Source organism: Grampus griseus, assembly GCF_964374135.1.
Source record: "Grampus griseus genome assembly, chromosome: 14".
Taxonomy (NCBI): Eukaryota; Metazoa; Chordata; class Mammalia; order Artiodactyla; family Delphinidae; genus Grampus; species Grampus griseus.
In genome coordinates this window covers 72,752,901-72,772,565 of record NC_139008.1, presented here as the reverse complement: position 1 = coordinate 72,772,565, position 19,665 = coordinate 72,752,901, and the positions used below count along the sequence as shown (strand labels likewise).

The 19,665-nt window shown below is 47.7% G+C and overlaps 1 protein-coding gene across 5 annotated transcripts in view; it reads right to left on the bottom strand.

Moving 5' to 3' along the window:
* Positions 1 to 295: 295 nt before the first annotated feature.
* The window catches only part of TOX2 (TOX high mobility group box family member 2), a gene marked incomplete at both ends in the record, with an annotated part of 131,330 nt that continues 111,960 nt past the window's right edge, over positions 296 to 19,665 (bottom strand). For 3 of the 5 annotated variants that reach the window (XM_082670343.1, XM_082670344.1, XM_082670342.1), the window contains 6 exons: positions 527 to 563; positions 1,384 to 1,511; positions 2,212 to 2,607; positions 3,428 to 3,508; positions 3,974 to 4,201; positions 6,567 to 6,806. In XM_082670343.1, coding sequence (XP_082526469.1) covers positions 527 to 563; positions 1,384 to 1,511; positions 2,212 to 2,607; positions 3,428 to 3,508; positions 3,974 to 4,201; positions 6,567 to 6,806 — 1,110 coding nt within the window. Of the gene's footprint in view, positions 363 to 526; positions 564 to 1,383; positions 1,512 to 2,211; positions 2,608 to 3,427; positions 3,509 to 3,973; positions 4,202 to 6,566; positions 6,807 to 19,665 lie in introns of those variants that run through there. The other 2 variants (XM_082670341.1, XM_082670345.1) reach the window with 2 other exon arrangements.

Here is a 19,665-nt window from a genome sequence, read left to right as displayed (position 1 = left end):
GCAACAAAATAATCTTACAGGTGTCTTCAGCACAGTTTCTAAAACACTTAGTCAACTAGTACTTACACGGAGCCAACAGTTTATGTTTCATAATGTCTTGTTCGCACTGTAAAACCGTATTTGCACGTCTGGGGCGGAGCTGGTCCCTGCCCTATGCATGTGGGGGCGGGTTTCTGCTGCAGAGTGATCCGTCCAGGGGCGGCTCACGCGACTTTGGGCTGGGGCCAGACGTCCCGACGTGGGGTACGGTGGCAGGGAGAGGAGCAGGGTCCACAGTAACCCTGGAGCAAGCAGGTCAGGGGGCGGAAGGTTCCTGCAGGTTCTTTGGGCTGGCGGCGGGCGGTGCGCTGCCTCTGCAGAGTCTGGTGGGAGGTTGAGGAAGAGACTCAGCCCGGGGCCGTGGTCGTGTCACTGCTCTCTCTTCTCCGGCACCCTGCTTCCTGCCAAGGCCTCTTTTCTGCTGTCAGCCCTTCAGGCTCTGAGCAGTGCCCTTCCAGCAAGCCTCAGGGAGGAGAGGGAGGTGGGCTTAGGTGAGGTAGAGCGATTTATCCCTGGGGAGGAGGCTGGGGGAGAAAGGAGAGGCTGTCAGAGTGGATGTGACACCTCCACCCCACCCCAGGCGCCCCCCTGGCCCTCAAGGGCCTGGACACAAGGCCCGGGGCACATCAGGACACCTGCTCCCTGGCCCTTCACGCCCTCCCTGGATTCGGCTGCCCCTCTGAGGATGAATGAGGGTCTGTCCTGGCCCCTCCCTGACTATCCACTGGGCAGAACCGAACACCCCTCCTGGAATCCTGGAAGGGGACCACCTGGTCCTCAGCGGATACAAAAAGCTCAAACCTCAAAAGGAGACCAAGTCTGTGCTGTGATTGGTGCCCAGAGCTCCCATGGGACCAGGCTGAAGCCAGTCTCCAGCTGAGGCCACGCCCTCGCTAAGCTCCCTCCCTGCCCTGGTCTGCTTCCCTCCCCCACCCCGTCTCCTGCAGGTTCTCCCTGAACATGTATACATCGTCGAGGACACCCAAATCCCTGCCTCAAGCTCTGCTTCTGAGGAAGCTGACTGAAGACAGATGGCTTAGCTATGAATGCCATGTCATGCACTTGTGAAAAAGAACAGGATGGAAGGAAAACCAGCAAGAGTGAAGACAGGCCTTAGTTTCCCCTGCGGGCCTGGCAGCAGACCAGCTGAGTCCCTCTGGGGCCTTGTTTTGGTCCTCTCCTGAAGACGACGGGCACCCGGTGCCCAAGAGAACCTCCTGCAGGGCTGACAGTGACCTGCGGTGTCCCCCTTGTCTTTTCCCACCCTGTCATCCCGTCCTCACGCTCCACGTGTAGGCAGGACAAGGGCAGCACCAAGGGCGGGCGAGTGGGGTGAGGGCCGACCTGCAAGTGCTGATGCCACACTCCCCGCTGGGGTAACTGCTGTCCCAGTCTCCGCTGCTCGTGGGGTTGGATGGGCCAGGGGAGCGGGATCCGGAACCACTGGGGAACTCAGAGATGTGAGGGAAGTCCTGCCGAGGTGGGGAGGAGGCGGTGAGCAAAGGAGAGAGAATGGGGTGCATCTCAGGCAGCAAGAGGGGACGGGGGTGTGTTCACAGAGACACCTCCCCGGCTTATAAGAAATCTCCGCTCTGCCTCTCTGCCTGGAACGCTTCTTTCTTTTCCCTAGTAGAGCACGTTCTGGAAAATTCAACCCTTGTCTTAGCTACATGGGGGGGAGGGGGTGACGGACTTTCTTTTCCTGGACCTCAGTTTCCCACTCTGTAAAATGGATTTCTTGGGCTGAGTGACCTCCCAGGGCCAAGCAAGCCTTGTAATTACCAGTGTCTGTGGAGCAATTCGGGGGATCTGGCTTCAAAGGCTTTGGGGAGAGCCAGGAGCTAGGGTTGATGTAGCAGAAGCCACGGTGGCCTCAACCCCTCCAGCCAGAGAGCAGAAATGGACAGAGGCTGAGGGAGGAGGGTCTGAGGTACCCTAAGAATCTGAAGAATCTGTCTGGCTACTTGCCAACTGTTCTCTGCAGCCAGAGCATCTCACGCAAGGTGTACTCGCCCCATTTCACAGTTGCAGTAACTGAGGCTCAGAGAGGTAAGGTGCTAAGGCTGAGGTCACACAGCCGGTGAGTGGCAGGGCCAGTATTTGGAATCCCAAGCTGCCTCCCCTTTCTGCAAGGGGTCCCCGAGGGGCACGTTCTCACTGGACCCTGCTTACCTGTGGCCCTGGAGGTGAGGGGCTCACGGCCAACTGCACCTGGAGTGCCATGGGAGCGGGCAGGATGGGAGGCTGGGGGGCAGGGGACATGCTGACAGGTGGGCTGAGGAGGGTGCCCTGGGTGTGGGGCGGCAGTGGCAGTTGCTGGTGCAGGGGGCTGCTGAGAGGGAAGGAGGGGGGCGGTGGCGGGGATGCACTGAGGCCTGGCAGCAGCGACTTGGAGCCCAGTGTCCGGGCAAGGCTGGCGGGGGAGGCCCCGCTGCGGAAGGCCTGCAGGTCGGATGGCGTCAGGAAGGAGGCCAGGCCTGGCATGGCGTACATGGGCTGCTTGGGTGGGAGCATTTTGGCCGGTGGGTTCGCCTGAGTGTTCTTCGTCTCACCCTGGTCGGGGGAGCTCTGGAAGGAGACAGACACCAGTCACTCTGGAGAAGGTGCATAAGCCAGAACTTGGGCCACGAGGTTGTGTGGTTTTGTCACCCACTGGCGTGGCTCCTGGATGGCCCTCAGGCCCCTGGGGAAAGAGCTGGGGACTCACCAGAGATAATCCAGGGTCGAGCACACTTGGCTCTGACCATCCAACCACCCCTGCTTTAATCCCTGGGGCCTCCCCTGCCCACGGGAGAACCCATGCTTCTCAGCCTGGCCCGAGGGGCCAGCATCGTCCAGCTGGGCTGTCCTCTACTTAGGCTTCTCCCCAGCCTCTGCGCCTCAGTGTGGGCCGTTCCCTTGATTTGGGACACCCTCTTCGCTTGGCCCTTTATGGCCTAACCCAGAAGCCATGTCCTCTGTAGCAGCTTCCAGACCACCCGCTGCCCCCCGTGGACCACACAACCACTGCCAGTGCTGAGCCTCCTGCAGTGCTGGGGCTGAGGAATGAGGCAGAGGGCGCAGGACGGGAGGAAAGGCCACATCTGAAGACTGGCAAAACTGGGTCTCAATCCCGGTACAGCCACCTAACAAGCTGGCTACTCACAGGCAGGTCGCTTAACTCCACTGTGTAACAGGTCCTTCTTGGAAGAATTAAATGAGATGCACGTACACTATGCATGTAAAGCACAAGCTTGGCACAGAGGCGGTGCACTGGAGAAGGGACCACACTGGTCTTATCCACCCCTTCCAAGACCTATGGTGTTGACCATTCCCGCCTTGGTTCTTGCTCTAACCCTCAAGTGGCCCCATTCTTATCAGGGCTGGGCCTAGGGATCCCAGGTGTTACCTTGGAGACAAGGCTGGCCCTGTAGGCTGCCAGAGCCTTCAGATACTCCTTCTTCGCTGCTTCAGTCTTCCTCTTGTAGGCCTGAAAGATCCAAGATGTGGGCAGTATCGAGGAGAGGTCAGGTGGTCAGCCTGAGCTCACAGGGCTGGTAACTGGCATTTACCTCGGAGCTAGCTCTGCTCCTATTCTCCCTGCAGGCCCCTGAGAGGAGGCCACGGGCCTCTGGTCAGCGGATAAGAAAGCTCTGGCCTGGACCCCAGACTTTTAAGAGTTGGAGGCCAAGATGGATGAAGATGCCTGTTCTCATTTAACAGATGAGGAAGCAGAGGTCCAGTTTTTTTCTCCACTTAACCAAGTGGCTAGTGAACGCAGCTGCAAAACAGCCAGATCAGAAGGGTCCTACCTCCCCAGCTTACAGATGGGCAGACTGAGTCTAGCAAAGACCTCTGCAGGAGGCTCTAGTTCCAGAGGCTGGGCCTGGTTCCAGACCTTCCAAGTCTGACCTCAGAGGCTTGAGGGATGGCCCAGAAAGGGACGGAGGCTCACCTGCTTCTGCTCCTCTCCCAAGCTGTCCCACATGGAGGCCACGATTTTGGACACATCCCCGAAGGTTGCACTGGGGTTCTGTCCCTTGATGGCGGCCTGAGTGTCTCTGAAGAAAAGCGCGTAGGCCGACACAGGCTTCTGCGGCTCATTGGGGTCCTTCTTCTTCTTCTTCTTTGGGTTCTTGGCCTTTCTGCCGGGGTCGGCGGAGGGTCTCTTTTCTCCCGACATCTGCCCGGGTGAGAGGAGTCAGAAATCAGAGAAGTCTGGGACCTCCTGCCAAAGGGGACCTGACCCAGCCTCAGGCAGAGCTGGACTTTCCTCAGCTTTTCCCTGCTTGCCCAGCCCTGCTTATACACAGGCAGCACCTGGGGGCTGGCCACGCTCCTCCCGGGCTTGAACACACACACACACATGCATGCACACATGTCCTGGGTATGAGCCCTGGGTTTTTCTGTTTTCTTTCTTTCTTTGTCTTTTTTTTAAATCTAGTACTGCATTTTTCGTTTAACTCATCAATGAGAATCAGCATGATGGTAAAGTTGATTCAAAGAAATACAAGAGAAAGAAACTGGTCAATGCCCTGGAGAGCAATAAAGCTATCACCTCTGGGGCTTCTAGTCTTTTGTACTGGACAGAAGTCATTTGTGTCTCTACAGGGAAAAATTCATTTGCCTTGTAATCAGACAAAAATCGTTCACATCTTCATTGCTTTTCCCCCAAGTTAACATCTTCCTTTACAAAGTGTAAACCCCCCTAATCAATAATGAAGGAGGAATCAAAACAAAGGCACAATCTCCCAGAGAATCAGATAATTTTTGAGTCTGTTAGACGATGCTGTAATATGCCATTGAAAGAACGTGCAGTTATCTGTTTTTGGACTATTTCCAAGTTTTGGATCGATATATTTTTCTTAACAGCTCTCCCCTCCTGTGATCACAAATAATCCCCAAAGATTACCCTTGATTACATAAGATCAGTCTCTTCCACCACATTTCAGCTGTGTGATTTGGGTCCAGTGGCTTAGTCCCCCTGACCCCCTTTGAAGTTGTTGGATGGAGTGAGGTTAATGGAACTGTCGCCAGGTGTGGCCTCACCCTGGACACCTGGCCTCTGATGCAGTCAGACGCCAGGACCACCATACTGTGAGCACCTCACTTAGGGCTTCCAGGATGTGGAGCGGGTGGGAATACCCCCCCACAGACTAGGACTCCCAGGCCACCCAGGGACCAGGGATGTTGCTCAAAGGCCCTGGATCCTGCCGTGGAGACCATGGCTCTATGCACCAAGGAAATGAAAGTGACACCATGAGCTGATAAGGAAACTGTGGGCCAGTGGATAAGACTCAGGCCTGCACATCTGAGGGATGGGGAGGGGCAGTCTGTAGCCACACTGGTTCTGTTCCTGAGTGTTTCTCTGCAGCCACTCACCTCCCCAAGCCTTAGTTCTGTCAGCACCGTGGCAAGGCTCTGACAGGACAGGAGATGCGGACGGATGCACCTTGTAATTGATGGAGAGCTGAGCAGATGAGGCACTGCAGGCGGTTAAGAGCACAGATGCTGGAGCCAGATTGCAACCACCTTGGTTTAAATCCTGGTTCTATGACACTTGATACGTTACTTAACCTCTCTGTGCCTCAGTTTCCCCATCTGCCAATCGAAGATGATAAAGGCACCTACCACATAGGGTTGCGATGAAGATTACGTGGATTAATTCCTGTCGTGTCCTTAGAATAGTGTCTGGCCCGTGAAAGTGTTTTAGAAGGGTTTGTTAAATAAAAAGAAAATAAAATTAAAACCTTCCCTGCCTGGACTACAATAGAGACCAAGTTATCCTGAGGATGTAGCTGGACCAGGATCCAGAGGTGCCCACCCCAGCCTGGAGGTCAGGGTACCTGCAGGATGGCATGGGTGCCATGGTTACTGCCCAAGGCCTCTGCAGGGCCGCCACGTGGAAAGGGGTGAGAGGCCCTTATGAAGAAGAAAGGGAGGGAGGCGTTGTGGAATCAAGCCTGGATTCTGCCGGCGACTCATTGGGAGATTCCGGGCATGCACATCCACCCCTGGCCTTTTGGGGCCTCTGTTTTCGTAAAAACAAGATGCTCTTCGACAGGGAGGGAGATCTAGAGTCAGTGCAAAGAAAGGATGGGAGCCTGGATACATGGTGAGTTCTCATCCCTGACGTGTTCTTGAAGAGGCAGCACCACCCCTGGTTCCAGGGATACAGGGTGGGCCACGCCCCCAAGGGGGGGGAGTCATTTTTAGTGCTCCATCCTGCAGTGCTGCCCAGAGCACTGCTGGACCACGCATCTTTGTGGTCCTCCAAAGTGGGCCAAAAAGGCCAAAGCGGTCATAAGACATGGCCCTGAGGATCTTGCCAATGCCAGCAATGCCACTGAAACGACCCATTGGCTATTCAGGAATAAGACGACATCACGTTTATCCAGAATTTTCCTCCTTTTTTTTTTTTCCAGCAAAGGGTAGAGTTATACTCTTCTAGTCTTTTCTAGAAGTAGGTAATGACCATTTCCATGCAGGGCCTGTCCCCTTGCTGACAGGAGGGCATCTTAAGCCTTTGCATCTCCATCCCTACGTACCTTGAAATGCGCTTCCGACTCCTCCTCCTGAGTTGAACTGGAGGGAGACGGGGTCGCCGACTTGCTCCCTGGGGGTGACGGGGAGCTGTGGGCGATGCCACTCCGGACGCCCATCTGAGAAATGAGCTGGGACTGGCTGAGGGCGCTCATGTGGCTGGCCAGCATCGCCGGGCGGCCCAGCAGGGGCCCTGGTCGGCCCGAGTCATAGGCAGCAACCTCTGAGTGGACCATCTCCTGGATCTGAGAGAAGAGGAGATTGCATGTTGAGTTCGAAGGGACCAGCACATCTGCATGTGTATGTACCAGACTCAGAGGAGGGGGTCCCCTCTGAGCTGTGGCTTCCCCATGGATCGCCCACAGGTGAGGGTCCATTCTATTCCGACCCCTGCACAATTAGATGCACCTCTGGGGGGGGGGCCATTCTGTTGATAGTCACCCTGGACAGAGAGTCAGCATCTCAGCCCTTGCTAGAGAGCCTAGTCCAGCTGTGAAGAGATCATTTTATGATACTGGGTTTTCCTTCCTGGAACACGGTGTATCTTTGCATTTATTCACTATGCAGCGTGATAGCAAAGAGCATAGACGTTGGAAGCCGAATGCATTTTGAATCCTGGTTCTGCTGCTTATACGCTGGGTGACTTTGGCCAAGTTACTTAACCTCTTTGTGCCTCAGTTTCTTCACCTGAAAAATTTGGATAATGATTAAACTTACCTTCTAGGGTTGTTAAGGATTAAATCTGCCTGGCACATAGTAAGCCCTATCTTGTACGAGGGTTTGTTAAATACATAGAATAAATAAATCCCTTAATAAAGTTTGCACATTTTTCCCCCACAGGTCAGTCGTTTTCTTATTATCTATTCACCATGATATTTTCTAACTGGTTATTTTTAGAATATAAAGCAAGCTACTAATTTTTATATACAGGCATTTCTCATACTAAACATTTAGAATAGTGTACACTTTTTGCCTAAAAATTACATACACACACACACTGTTCAGTGAGGCATGCCAATTTGCATAGTCTTACAATTATTTTTATTTCCTCTGAATTTGTGGTTAAATTCTAATTTTATTTATTTATTTATTTATTGCGGTACGCGGGACTCTCACTGTTGTGGCCTCTCCCGCTGCGGAGCACAGGCTCCGGACGCGCAGGCTCAGCGGCCATGGCTCACAGGCACAGCCGCTCCGCGGCATGTGGGATCTTCCCGGACCGGGCATGCACCCGTGTCCCCTGCATCGGCAGGCAGACTCTCAACCACTGCGCCACCAGGGAAGCCCTAAATTCTAACTTTTAATATCCAGTATCTGTGTTTTCCTTTACTTGTTCTTCGTTAGGGAGTCTCATCGGTTTTCTATTTTATTTTGTGGGATTTTTTTTTGCTCCTCAAAAGAATCAAATTTCAAATTTATCAGGTCTACGCCTCCGTTTTCTAATTCCTTAATACCTAATTTTATCTTTATTAATCTCTTCCTCTGATTTTTACATATTTATTAGTGTTGCTTCCCCCTCAATTTTGGGTCGCATTTTCAATTCAGTATTTTCATTCTCAATGTTTAGAAGTAGGTTTCATGCTATGAATTTTCCTCTGAACATGACCTTAACGTTTCTCAGACTTCATCACGTGAGATTTTCATTATTGTTCTTTTTGATGTATTTATTTTTAAATTTCAGTTTTAATTTCCTCTCATCCAATCGATGTTTAAGAAGAGTTCTGAAATTACTTTTTTTTTAAATTTAATATAATTTTAAAAAATTTTTGGCTGCGTTGTTTCTTCGTTGTTTCTTCTAGTTGCAGCGAGCGGGGTCTACTCTTCATTGCTGTGCGCGGGCTTCTCATTGCAGCGCCTTCTCTTGTTGCGGAGCACGGGCTCTAGGCGCGTGGCCTTCAGCAGTTGCAGCACCCGGGCTCAGTAATTGTGGCTCATGGGCTTAGTTGCTCTGCGGCATGTAGGATCCTCCCAGACCAGGGCTTGAACCTATGTCCCCCTGCACTGGCAGGCGGATTCTTAACCACTGTTAACCACTTCCCTGTACCACCAGGGAAGTCCGAGTTCTGAAATTTCTGTGCCACCAGGGTAGTCCGAGTTCTGAAATTTCTAAGAGGTCAAAACTTTTTGTTGTTTCTTTTCCTTTTGCTCCTAATTTCTAGTAACAAACGTGATCTAAGAATATGATCTGTACTATTTGCACTTTTGAAAATTTATTCAGGTTTCCTTTAAGACTCACATATGTTTAAATTTTGTATATATTTCACAGTATTTAAGGGCAAAGGGGAGCTGTGTTTGCAGAGTAATATAATAGTGTGACATTTCTCTGTCTTATCAGTGGTGATTATATTATTTCGATTCCTTTGGTTTGTCAAAGTTGCCTACAACTTTCTGCTTCCATCAAAATCTCCCTTTAATGCTTAAAGTTTTTGTTTTGGGAATTTGATGTTGGTTTTTATTGCAAAAAGAAAACTGGCAATTATATCTTCATAACGGATTAAACTTTAGTATTATTATAAAGTGTCTAATTTTTGCCTTGAATTCAGTGGAGTCTGATATGAACACTGCTATCCTTGCCTGTATATATATATATATTTGTTTGAATTTGTTTGGCGTTTCTTCATTTCTGAGGAACTTTCTTTTTTACGTGTCAGTTTCCATTCTTTCGGGTTATCTTTGTCAAATGTTGGTTTTTTTGTGTGATGGTCAGCTTTAGAAAAAGAACTGAGTTGTTTCCCTTTTTCATTATGTCCTGGAAGAGTATAAATAACAAAGAAATGATTATTTTCCTTAGAGAACTGAAAGAGTTTAGACATAAAAACATCTGAGGCCCAGGGCTTTTTGAAAGATTGATTTTCACAATATTTGCTATGGCTAATAGGTCTATTTTAGTTTCCACATTCTCTTGAGTTAGTTTGGTTTTATAGATATATATATATACACACACACACATATATTTAGAAAATTGTATACTTCATCCAGATTTTAATACCAGTAGCATAAAATTAGGATAACATTACCATATTTTTAACCTACTCTATGGTTTTAAATCCCCATTCTCAATTGTAATACTGTGAATGCATGTTGCTTTTTAAAATTTTCCTTCTCAAAATTTATATATTTTGAACTGTCCAAAGAACCAGTTCTTATATTTAAACAAATCTATTTGACAACTTTTCTGATCATTATTAAATTTTGCTTTTCTCTCTATGAATAGTAACTTCGGGTATCATGTTGCTTTTTATCTAGCTTTTCAAATTAAACAATTTACTTATTTTCACATTTTCTTTTTTAATAATAGAAGTAGCTAGGGCAGGGGTTCAAACAGGGACACTTTTGCCATGTAGGAGATGTTTTTGGTTTTTAACTGGGTGAGGGGGGTGCTGCTACTGGTGTCTAGTGGGTCGAGGGGCCAGGGATTCTGCTCAACACCCTATAAAGCACAGAATGCTCCCCAACAAGAGTGATGTACCCCAAATGTCAACAGTGCTGAGGGCGAGAAGTCCAGCTCTGTAACCATGATGTTTTCCCCCTGAGGAGGACTCTAGCTGAATCATAGAAATATTTTAAAAATATTCTACAACTGAAGATCTGATTTTCCTTTTTACCCTAAAATTATTTGGAAAAGAGTCTTTATTAATGTAGCCTTTTGTGACTGTGGCCAGGGAACATAACACCTAGGATTTTATCTTTGTGGTACTGAAGTTTTCATTATGGCTTAAGATAGGATCAATTTTTGTAAAACTTTCATGTGCCTCTGAGATAATGTTTACTCGGTAACATACACATTTCTCTATGTGTCTATTCAATAAACTGTTTTGACTACTTTAGCTGTGAAATCTCGAGAAAAATGAGTTTAAGCCTCCTACTACTACTGTGTTCCTATCAGCTTCGCTATAGAATTTAAACCGGTTTTCTTTATATTGATGTGGTTATTCATTATATATGTCCCAGAATGCTATATTTTCACACGGCTTCTCCTTGTTAATTTTTTTAAAAGTATGTTTGCCTCAACTAATGTTTCTATCTTAAATCCTACTTTATCTGTGGCAATTATCACTTTCTTGATTTTTCCACTGTTTTATTTACTATACTTCAATAAAAATTTTTTTTAAAAACCACAGTGAGGTATCACCTCACATCTGTTAGAATGGATATTATCAAAAACACAAGAGATTACAAATGTTAGCAAGGGTGTGAGAAAAGGGAACCTTTGTATACTGCTAGTGGGAATATAAATTGGTGTAGCCACTATGGAAAACAGTATGGAGGTTCCTCAAAAACTTAAAACTAGACTACCATATGATCCAGCAATCTCATCCCTGGGTATATATCCAGAAGAAATGAAATCACTACTTCGAAGAGATATCTGTACCCCATGTTTACTGCAGCAACATTCATAATAGCCAAGACGGGGAAACAACGTAAATGTCCGTGAACAGATGAAGGGATAAAGAAAATACGGTACATTTTACAATGTTATTCAGCCATAGAAAAGAAGGAAACACTGCCTTTTGTGGCAGTGTGGACGGACCTTGAGAGCATTAGGCTAAGTGAGATGAGTGAGACAGAGAAAGGCAAATACTTTACATTCTCACTCATATGTGGGTTCTAAAAAAGCTGAACTCAAATTGAGAGTACAGTGGTGGTCGCCAGGGCCAGGGGGTTGGGGGAAATGGGTGAAGGTGGTCAAAGGGTACAAACTTCCAGCTGTATGATGAATAAATTCTAGGGATCTAATATACAGCATGGTGACAATAATCACCAATACTATATTATATAATTAAAAGTTGTTAAAAGAGTAGATCTTAAAAGTTACCACCACATACACACTTATTATGGTAATTATTTCACAGTATATACATGCATCAAATCATCACGTTGCATACCTTAAACTTAAATATGTTATCTCAATAATACCTCAATAAAGCTGGAAAAAGTTTTGAACACTTTGAACAAAAGGTAGATTTTAAAATCTATTCTCTAAACATCCTTTTCTATTCCAACATGTACACACTCCTTTTTCCATGAATCTTAAAGAAGGATCTGACATTATTTCTTCAAGGGCAAATTGGCCTTGGGGCTCTGTGTTTAGGGCTTGGTTTTTGTTTCTTTTTTTTTTCCTTCCCAGCTGCCTGTTTTAGAATTCTTCAGTCAGGTATACCTGAACTCAGTAATTTAATATATGGCCAACACTTGATAATGGCAAGATTTTGAATTTTTGCAAATCTGCTAAGTCTGAAATGCTCCCAAAGTTGTTCTAATTTGCACTGCCCTGTTTACTAGAGAAGTCAAACATTTTTTCATTCGTTTCCTGGCCATTTGGGTTTCTGTTTATACTGCTGGTGGGAGTGTAAACTAGTAAGATACACATATTAGGAAGAAATCTGATAATCCATATCCCATAACCTAGCAATTCTATACCAAGATATTTACTGTAAAGAACTTTCCCACATGCACAAGAAGACATATATACTGCAGGAAACTTTAAAGACGCTGAAATGGGCAAATGAATGTTCTTTCAATGGGTGTTGGCTAGCCGACCTCAGGGTTATCTGTTTCTATAGAAATGTGTGCCTTTGTCTTTGACTAGGCTATCTGACAACTTTGTAAGCTGTACAAAAATGATATTAGTGCAACTTATTGTTTTATCATTAAGTTTTTTAAAATTGTGGTAAAATACACATAAGATAGGATTTACCATCTTAACCATTTTAAAGTGTTTCACATTGTTGTGCTACCGTCACTACCATCCATCTCCAGAGCTCTTTTCATCTTGTAGAACTGAGACTTTGTATCTATTAAACCATAGCTTCCTGTTGCTTCCTCCCTGCAGCCCCTGGCAACCGCTATTTTACTACTATGAAATTTGACTATTCTATGAATCTGACTGCTTTAGGTACCTCCTGAAGTGGAATCATAAGGTATTTTTTCTTTTGTGTCTGGCTTATTTCACTTAGCATAATGTCCTTAATGTTCATCCACGTTGTAGCATGTATCAGAATTTCCTTCCTTTTAAAGGCTGAATAAAATTTCATTGTATGCATATAATGCATTTTGTTTATCCATTCATCTATTGATGGACACTTGGGTTGCTTCCATATTTTGGCTATTGTGAATAATGCTGCTATGAACACAGATGTACAGAGATCTCTTCAAGACCCTGCTATCAACTCTTTTGGATATATACCCAGAAATAGAATTGCTGGATCATATAGTAATTCTATTTTTAATTTTTGAGGAGCTGCCATATTGTTATCCATAGGGTCTACACCATTTTATATTCACACCAACAGTGCACAATTTCTCCACATCCTTGCCAACTCTTGTTTTCTCTCTCTCTCTCTTTTTTTTTTTTTGGATAGTAACCATCCTAATGGCTGTGAGGTGGAATGCAAATGATTCTTATCCATAAAAATGCAAAAAATGTTTTCTGGTAGAGGTACAAGCTGATCGCATCCTGTAGAAAAGAAGAACCCGAACATTGTATTCTTGCTCTATAGATATCAACCAGTTTTGCATTTATAAGAAAATTTATTTCAGCATTCTTTTTTTTTTTTTTTTTTTTTTTTTTTGTGTGTGTGTGTGTGTGTTACGCGGGCCTTTCACTTTGTGGCCTCTCCCGTGCTCCGGACACGCAGGCCCAGCGGCCATGGCTCACGGGCCCAGCCGCTCCGCGGCATGTGGGATCTTCCCGGACCGGGACACGAACCCATGTCCCCTGCATCGGCAGGCAGACTCTCAACCACTGCGCCACCAGGGAAGCCCTATTTCAGCATTCTTGATTGCCTGTATATGTACCTATTCATCAGATTGTTCTTTGAGCTGATTATAATATCTTACTGGCTTCCTCATTAGTGAATGAATTAAATAAATTGACATGTTTTCATTTTATATATTGATATGAAAGTCATATTACCTTTCAAAAATTATATACTACAACAATGATCATTACAGCACTTTTTTTTTAACTCCAGAAAAACTGGGAATAATCTAAATGTTTGCCAGTTGGGAAATGGTGGTAATCTGTGATCTATTCACAGAATGGAATTCTGTACAGAGTTGAAGTGAATGGCCTGGAGCCACACCTACCAATGAGGATGAACTCAAAACAATAATGAGTAAAGAGTTTCAGAAGGATACATACAGTAGAATACCTTTATGTACATGTTCAAAACATAAAACATTACTATAAAGTGTTTAAGGCCATATAGAAATGCAGTAAAATCATAAAACACCTATTACAGCCCCTTCCTCTGTCGTGCAGGCGTGCCCTGGGGCTCCCCAAGTCTCTGGCTGAGGTCACATCCTTGTTCAACTCCTTCCTCTGTGGACTCTGATTCCTTCTCCTTCGATAAACAGCATTCACAAGAATCCTCGTCTCAGGCTCTGCTTCCAGGAGCCTCACCTAAGTCTCTCTCCATCAGGTCAATGGGTCTCCCCTCTCCGTGGGCTGCACCCCATAAGCATCAAATCATGTTCACTTCTCTCCCATCTTTACGTGAAAAGCTCCCTTAGTTCCAAGTCTCCTAAAAACTGCTGTCCCAACTTTCTCCCCTGCACAGCCAATTTCTACAGAGAACTATCTATTCTCACTGTCACTAGGACCTCCCCTCCCATCGGCAACTCATTTGGCGTGTACCCTCCTTACTACGTATACCACTTAATCATCTTCATCATCCTCACCACCATCTTCATCAGTAGGAAGAAGAGGGGAAAGTTTCATTAAGCATTTAATACGTGCCAGAAGCACTGCTAAGCTTTTCCATATATGGCCCATTTAATCACCACAGCTACCATACCAGGTGGGTAATATAGTCATTCTCAGCTGAGGAAGCCAAGGCTCAGAGAGGTTCAGAGACTTGTCCATGATCGCACAGCTACTGCCGGTGGAGCTGGATTTCTACAGACCGTCATACTTCCTCACTAAGCTATGATGCCTTCCCCAAGACACCCCTTAGTCCTTGACTCCAAGAATTGCTGCCTTGCCCGACAGCCCTCTTCCCTCCAGGGCTTGACTCCTGGCTGTCCAGCTACTTCACTAGTCACTCCTTCTTGGTCTTCTCCAGCCCACTCCTTCAACACTGGCATTCCTCCAGCTCCATCTGACTTTCCCTCCTTTCTTCCATGCCCCCTGGGTGAGTCGTGGCTTCTGCATGGATGCCTGCAAATAGGGGGCACCTCCCAGAGATGATTCCAAATTCCCATATCCCACCTAAGAAAGTGTTTTGTTGAAAGCCAATTTCAGGCTTTGAAAGAAAAAAGGTGAGCTCACCGGAGCAGTACACAGAAGTGGTCAGACGTCAATCCCTCCACACATTCCAGAATTCTCTACCAGTTCACAGGGCCCCTTCCCCAATCACAGTCCACCCTGCTCTGCCCAACACTTTTGGTAACCATTGCCTTTTCTCCGAATGAGCTATAGCAGGTGCTGGGAGGGGTCAGCCCGCTTGCCCCTGGCCTACTTTGGGGGTCCCCCCGACACCACCAGTCCAAGGGTTATCTCCCCTGTTGCTGGTTTCCTGCGTCTCCCTGCCTGACAGCATTCTCTGTCCAAGGAGGCTGGAAGTGCTGAGCCCTAGAAGTGACCCTCAATCTCTGAGGGGCTGCAGTTTGTGGATAAAACCCCGGCTTCCCCTCCCCTCGAGAGGACGATTCTGAGTCTCATTCCATACGCCTCTTGGAGGGTCCACAACAGGATTCCAGTTGGTCCAGGTGGTCACAGCTCATCACCCTGCCCTTTACTGGCTTTCTTCCCTTCCTGTCCCTCTTCCCTTCTTCCTTCCCAGAACATCCTGGGATCACCCCTCAACAAACTACTTGCCCCAAAACCTTTGTGTCAGAGTCTGCTTTAAGGGGGATCCCAATTTAAGACACCAGCCCTCCTCTCGGCCCCCAGCATGGCTTCCTCAAGCCCAGGTGCTCTGCTGGCCACCACAGTGACCCTTCAGGAACATAATATGTCTCCTCCCTCCTCAGAAGCTTTTAATAGCTCCCCCATGACCCACTAGCCCAGTCCTGGCCTTGTAGGAGCCCACAAAGATCTGCACCTTCTCTTTCCTGCCGACCTCTCCAGATCCTTCCCAGAGCTTCCCAGGACATGTGGGCTTCGAGCTGGAATGGATAGTTTCCCCTGTGGCTCACTGGTCCTTTCATCATCTTCAAGCTTACCTGAAATGCCACCTCCTCAAAGAAGCCTTCCCTGACCTCTCCTCCCTCTTTCGGCCATGCCCTTTACCTGGGCCTTCCCCTGGGCTCACCCTGGTGGGTACGGAGCATCTGCTTATGTGCAGAGATATATTATGTGCTTCCCCAGCCCCAGGCAGGTGGCCCAGCCCGCAGCTGGCACTTATGAGATGTCTGGTAACCAAATGAACCAAGCCTCCTACTTCTCTCATGGAAACATATGGTCACCTCCAGGAGCCTCTCCAGGAAGGATGAAACAGAGGAAATAGTAAGGGTGTCGCTGTGAACATAATTAGGTTCGCCTGGCTTAATAGATTCTCAGGGCTGCACACAAAGGTGTTTTTCTGCAGAGCATCATTTGCATTCTCTATGGAGAGTACCCCAGGTGCTGAGAGCAGCCCCACGCTGCAAGGAGAGAACAAGAAATCACACCCGTCTCCTTCCCACTTTCTGCTGATTCACAGAACGCACACCCGCCCTGCTTCCTCTGAGGCAGGGACAAGGTGTCATTCAACACAGCCTCACGCTCTGCCCAGGGAATTGGAACTTTTTTTTCTGGAGGCAACAGCGACTCTGCTCAATTCTCTCATTGAAGCCTCTGCCTCAGTTCCAGAGGGTCCAGAAACTTCTCCTTAATTTTCGAGCACCATCAAACCACAAAGGAAAATTAACAAGCCACTGACCAGCATTTTACAATCCCTTCCATAGCCTCGGAGCAGCTCTTTCTAACAGATACTAATATTCCTGTTTTATAGAGGAATGGTAACCATAGTCATAGTGATACCATATACTTACTATCATGTTTAGTGAGTACGCACTATGTCCCAGGAGCTTCATGAACAAACCTTTGACATAAACACTCTTATCATCCCCATTTTATAATAAAGACACTGAAACTCAGAGAGGGTAATTGACTTCCCCAAGGTCACACAGCTAGGTAGTGGGAAAGTCAGAATTCTGGCTGTCTTCCAAGACTGAGATCTTTTTACTGCACCCACGGACCTTAACGGCTCTAATATAGGTGGAGGGTAATGAACCTGCTCTCACAGGACAGCTGTAAGGATCAAATGAAAAAATGTTGTAGAGAACCTGGCACACAGTAGGTGTTCAACAGGAGAGGTTTCCTTTCCTTCATGCCCTCATGGACTTGCTCAGGGTATAACCTTGAACTGGATCTCAAATGGGCTAAGAGGTCAAAAACAATGGAAGTTTCTGGATTATGAAAGAAATATGAGAGAAGCCAAGAGGGAGGCTCTGATGACAATAAAAATAATAGCACAAGGCCTGGCAAAGGGGTGGTGCTTCAAAGATATTTGTTAGATCAGGAGTTGGGAAACTTCTGTAAAAGGCCAGGTATTAAATATTGTAGGCTTTGCAGACCAGATGGTCTCTGTTGTAAGTACTAAATTCTGCCATTATAGCACAAAAAGCAGCAGTAGACAATATGTAAATGAATGGGGTGGCCATGTTCCAATAAAACTTTATTTATAAAAACAAGCAGAGGGCCAGGTTTGGCCAATCGATAGCCATGGATTGCCAACCCCTTGAATGTTGTTAAGTAAATAGAAATGGTGCTAGAAAAACTACCCTGTATTTGTCAGTTAACATCTGCCAGGCACTGACCTTCTGACTACATGTAATTCTCACCCAGTTGTGCGTGGGAGGAAGGTGTGTTTATCAGTAGCATGTTACCGATGAGGAAGCTGAGGCTCAGAAAAGTGCCCAAGGTCAGAAGTTGTAAGTGGTGGAGCTGGGATTCAAACCAAGGGCTGACTGGTTCCCAGGCCTGGGTCCTCAGGCACTACCCCACCCTCCTGCCCAGCCCTGCCCTAGGAAACAGCTGCTCGGTGTGCTGTCCTTGGGCACAACCCTGCCCTGGCCACCAGCTGGGCTCTTGCTCTGTCTGAGTCACATCACAGCCTCTCTTTCAAATCAGAAAGACCTGGACTGGCGGCAGAGGCCTGGTAGTTGGCCATTGTCCTCTGACTCTGAGCTTCCATGGCTTGTCTTGAGCCTCTTTCTCATGTCCTCAACTGGGCCTCTGCCTCCAGCTGCCCTCATGAGAACTACCTCTGTGGTCCTTTTACTTCTCGAGTCCTCCTCCTGTTATTCATTCAACAAACATTCTCTGAGGGCTTCTATGTCTGAGATCCTGGGAAGAAGCAGGACGAAAGAGCAGACTAAAAACACCCCATCTGGGGTGCACCGTCTGATGGTGGAGGCAGAGATGCAGCCACCCAGTTTTTTGTTTTTATAAATTTATTTATTTATTTACTTTTGGCTGTGTTGGGTCTTCATTGTTGCGTGCGGGCTTTCTCTAGTTGCGGCGAGTGGGGGCTACTCTTCGTTGCAGTGTGCGGGCTTCTCACTGCGGTGGCTTCTCTTGCTGCAGAGCACGGGCTCTAGGTGCTCAGGCTTCGGTAGTTGTGGATGCAGGCTCAGCAGTTGTGGCTCACGGGCTCTAGAGCGCAGGCTCAGTAGTTGTGGCGCACAGGCTTAGTTGCTCCACGGCATGTGGGATCTTCCCAGACCAGGGCTCGAACCCATGTTCCCTGCATTGGCAGGCAGATTCTTAAGCACTGCGCCACCAGGGAAGTCCCATCCAATTTGAAACAGTGCAAGAGCACAGGCGTGCGGTGGGATCTGGGGAGGGGGCTAGAGAAGGGCCCCTCCAACGGCTGGAGAGTTAGAAAGGCTTTCCACAGAAAAGACTGAGCTGGCTCTCGGAGGGGAAGTCTGCAGAAGACAAGGAGGGGGTGGAGGGCGTTCCCAGAAGCAGGAACAGCATGTGCGAGGGCGCAGAGGCATGCAACAGTCTGATGGTTCATTTCCTGTGTCCACTTGACTGGGCTACAGGGTGCCCAGACATTTGGCCAAACATTATCCTGGATGTGTCTGTCAGGGTGTTCCTGGATGAGGTTAATATATGAGCTGGTAGACTGAGTAAAGCAGCTTGCCTTCCCCGATGTGGATGAGTATCATCTAATCAACTGAAGACGCGAATAGAACAAAAAGGCTGAGTAAGAGAGAACCTCGCCTCCTGACTGCTGGGACGTCGGCCTCCTCCTGGCCTGGAGCTGCACCACCAGCTCTCCTGGGTCTCCAGTTTGCTGACTACAGATCTCGGGAAGAGAAGGAGATGAGGATAAAGGGGTAGCAGAGGCTAGGACGTGGAGGGCCGAGGTGGAGGACCATGCCTGCAGGTGCTAAGGCTTGAGGCAGAGGCGCGTCAGAAGCCAGGGCTGTGTGCCGCCAGCCGCCAGGGAGTGCTGTGATTTGCAGCAGAACTGCTTTCCTGGGGGAAAGTTGTCCCAGGACTCAGAAGCAGCAGACACCCTGCACAGCAGTTTCCCATTGCTGCTGTAACAAATTACCACAGACCTGATGGCTTAAAAGAACATGAACTCATTACCTGACCGTTCTGGAGGCCAGAATCCATCTCACTGTGCTAATGTCAAGGTATGGGCAGGGCTGGTTCCCTCTGGAGGCTCCAGGGGAGAATTTGTCTCCCTGCTTTTTTTTTAGGATGGATGTGGTCCTTACTCCTTGGCTCGTGGCCCCGCATCACACGGCCTTTTCTCTACTTCCATTTTCCCATTTTCCCAACACTCCAGGTGTTGGACCCTCCTGCCCGGCTCTTATAAGGACTCATGCTTACATCATGGGGTCCATTCAAATAATCCAGAATAATCTCCCCATTTCAAGATTTTAACTTAATCACATCTGCAAAATCCCTTTTGCTGTATAAGGTAACATACTCAAAGGCTCCGAAGATTAGGACACGGCCATCTGAGGGGCATTCTTTAGTCTACCGCACCCCGGAATCAATGATGTGGGTGAGGCAGGAGATAGATGGGCCCAGGCTGAGCAGCTGAAGTTCGGTCCCCTGTGGACAGATATTCCAAAATAGCAGGAGGGAGG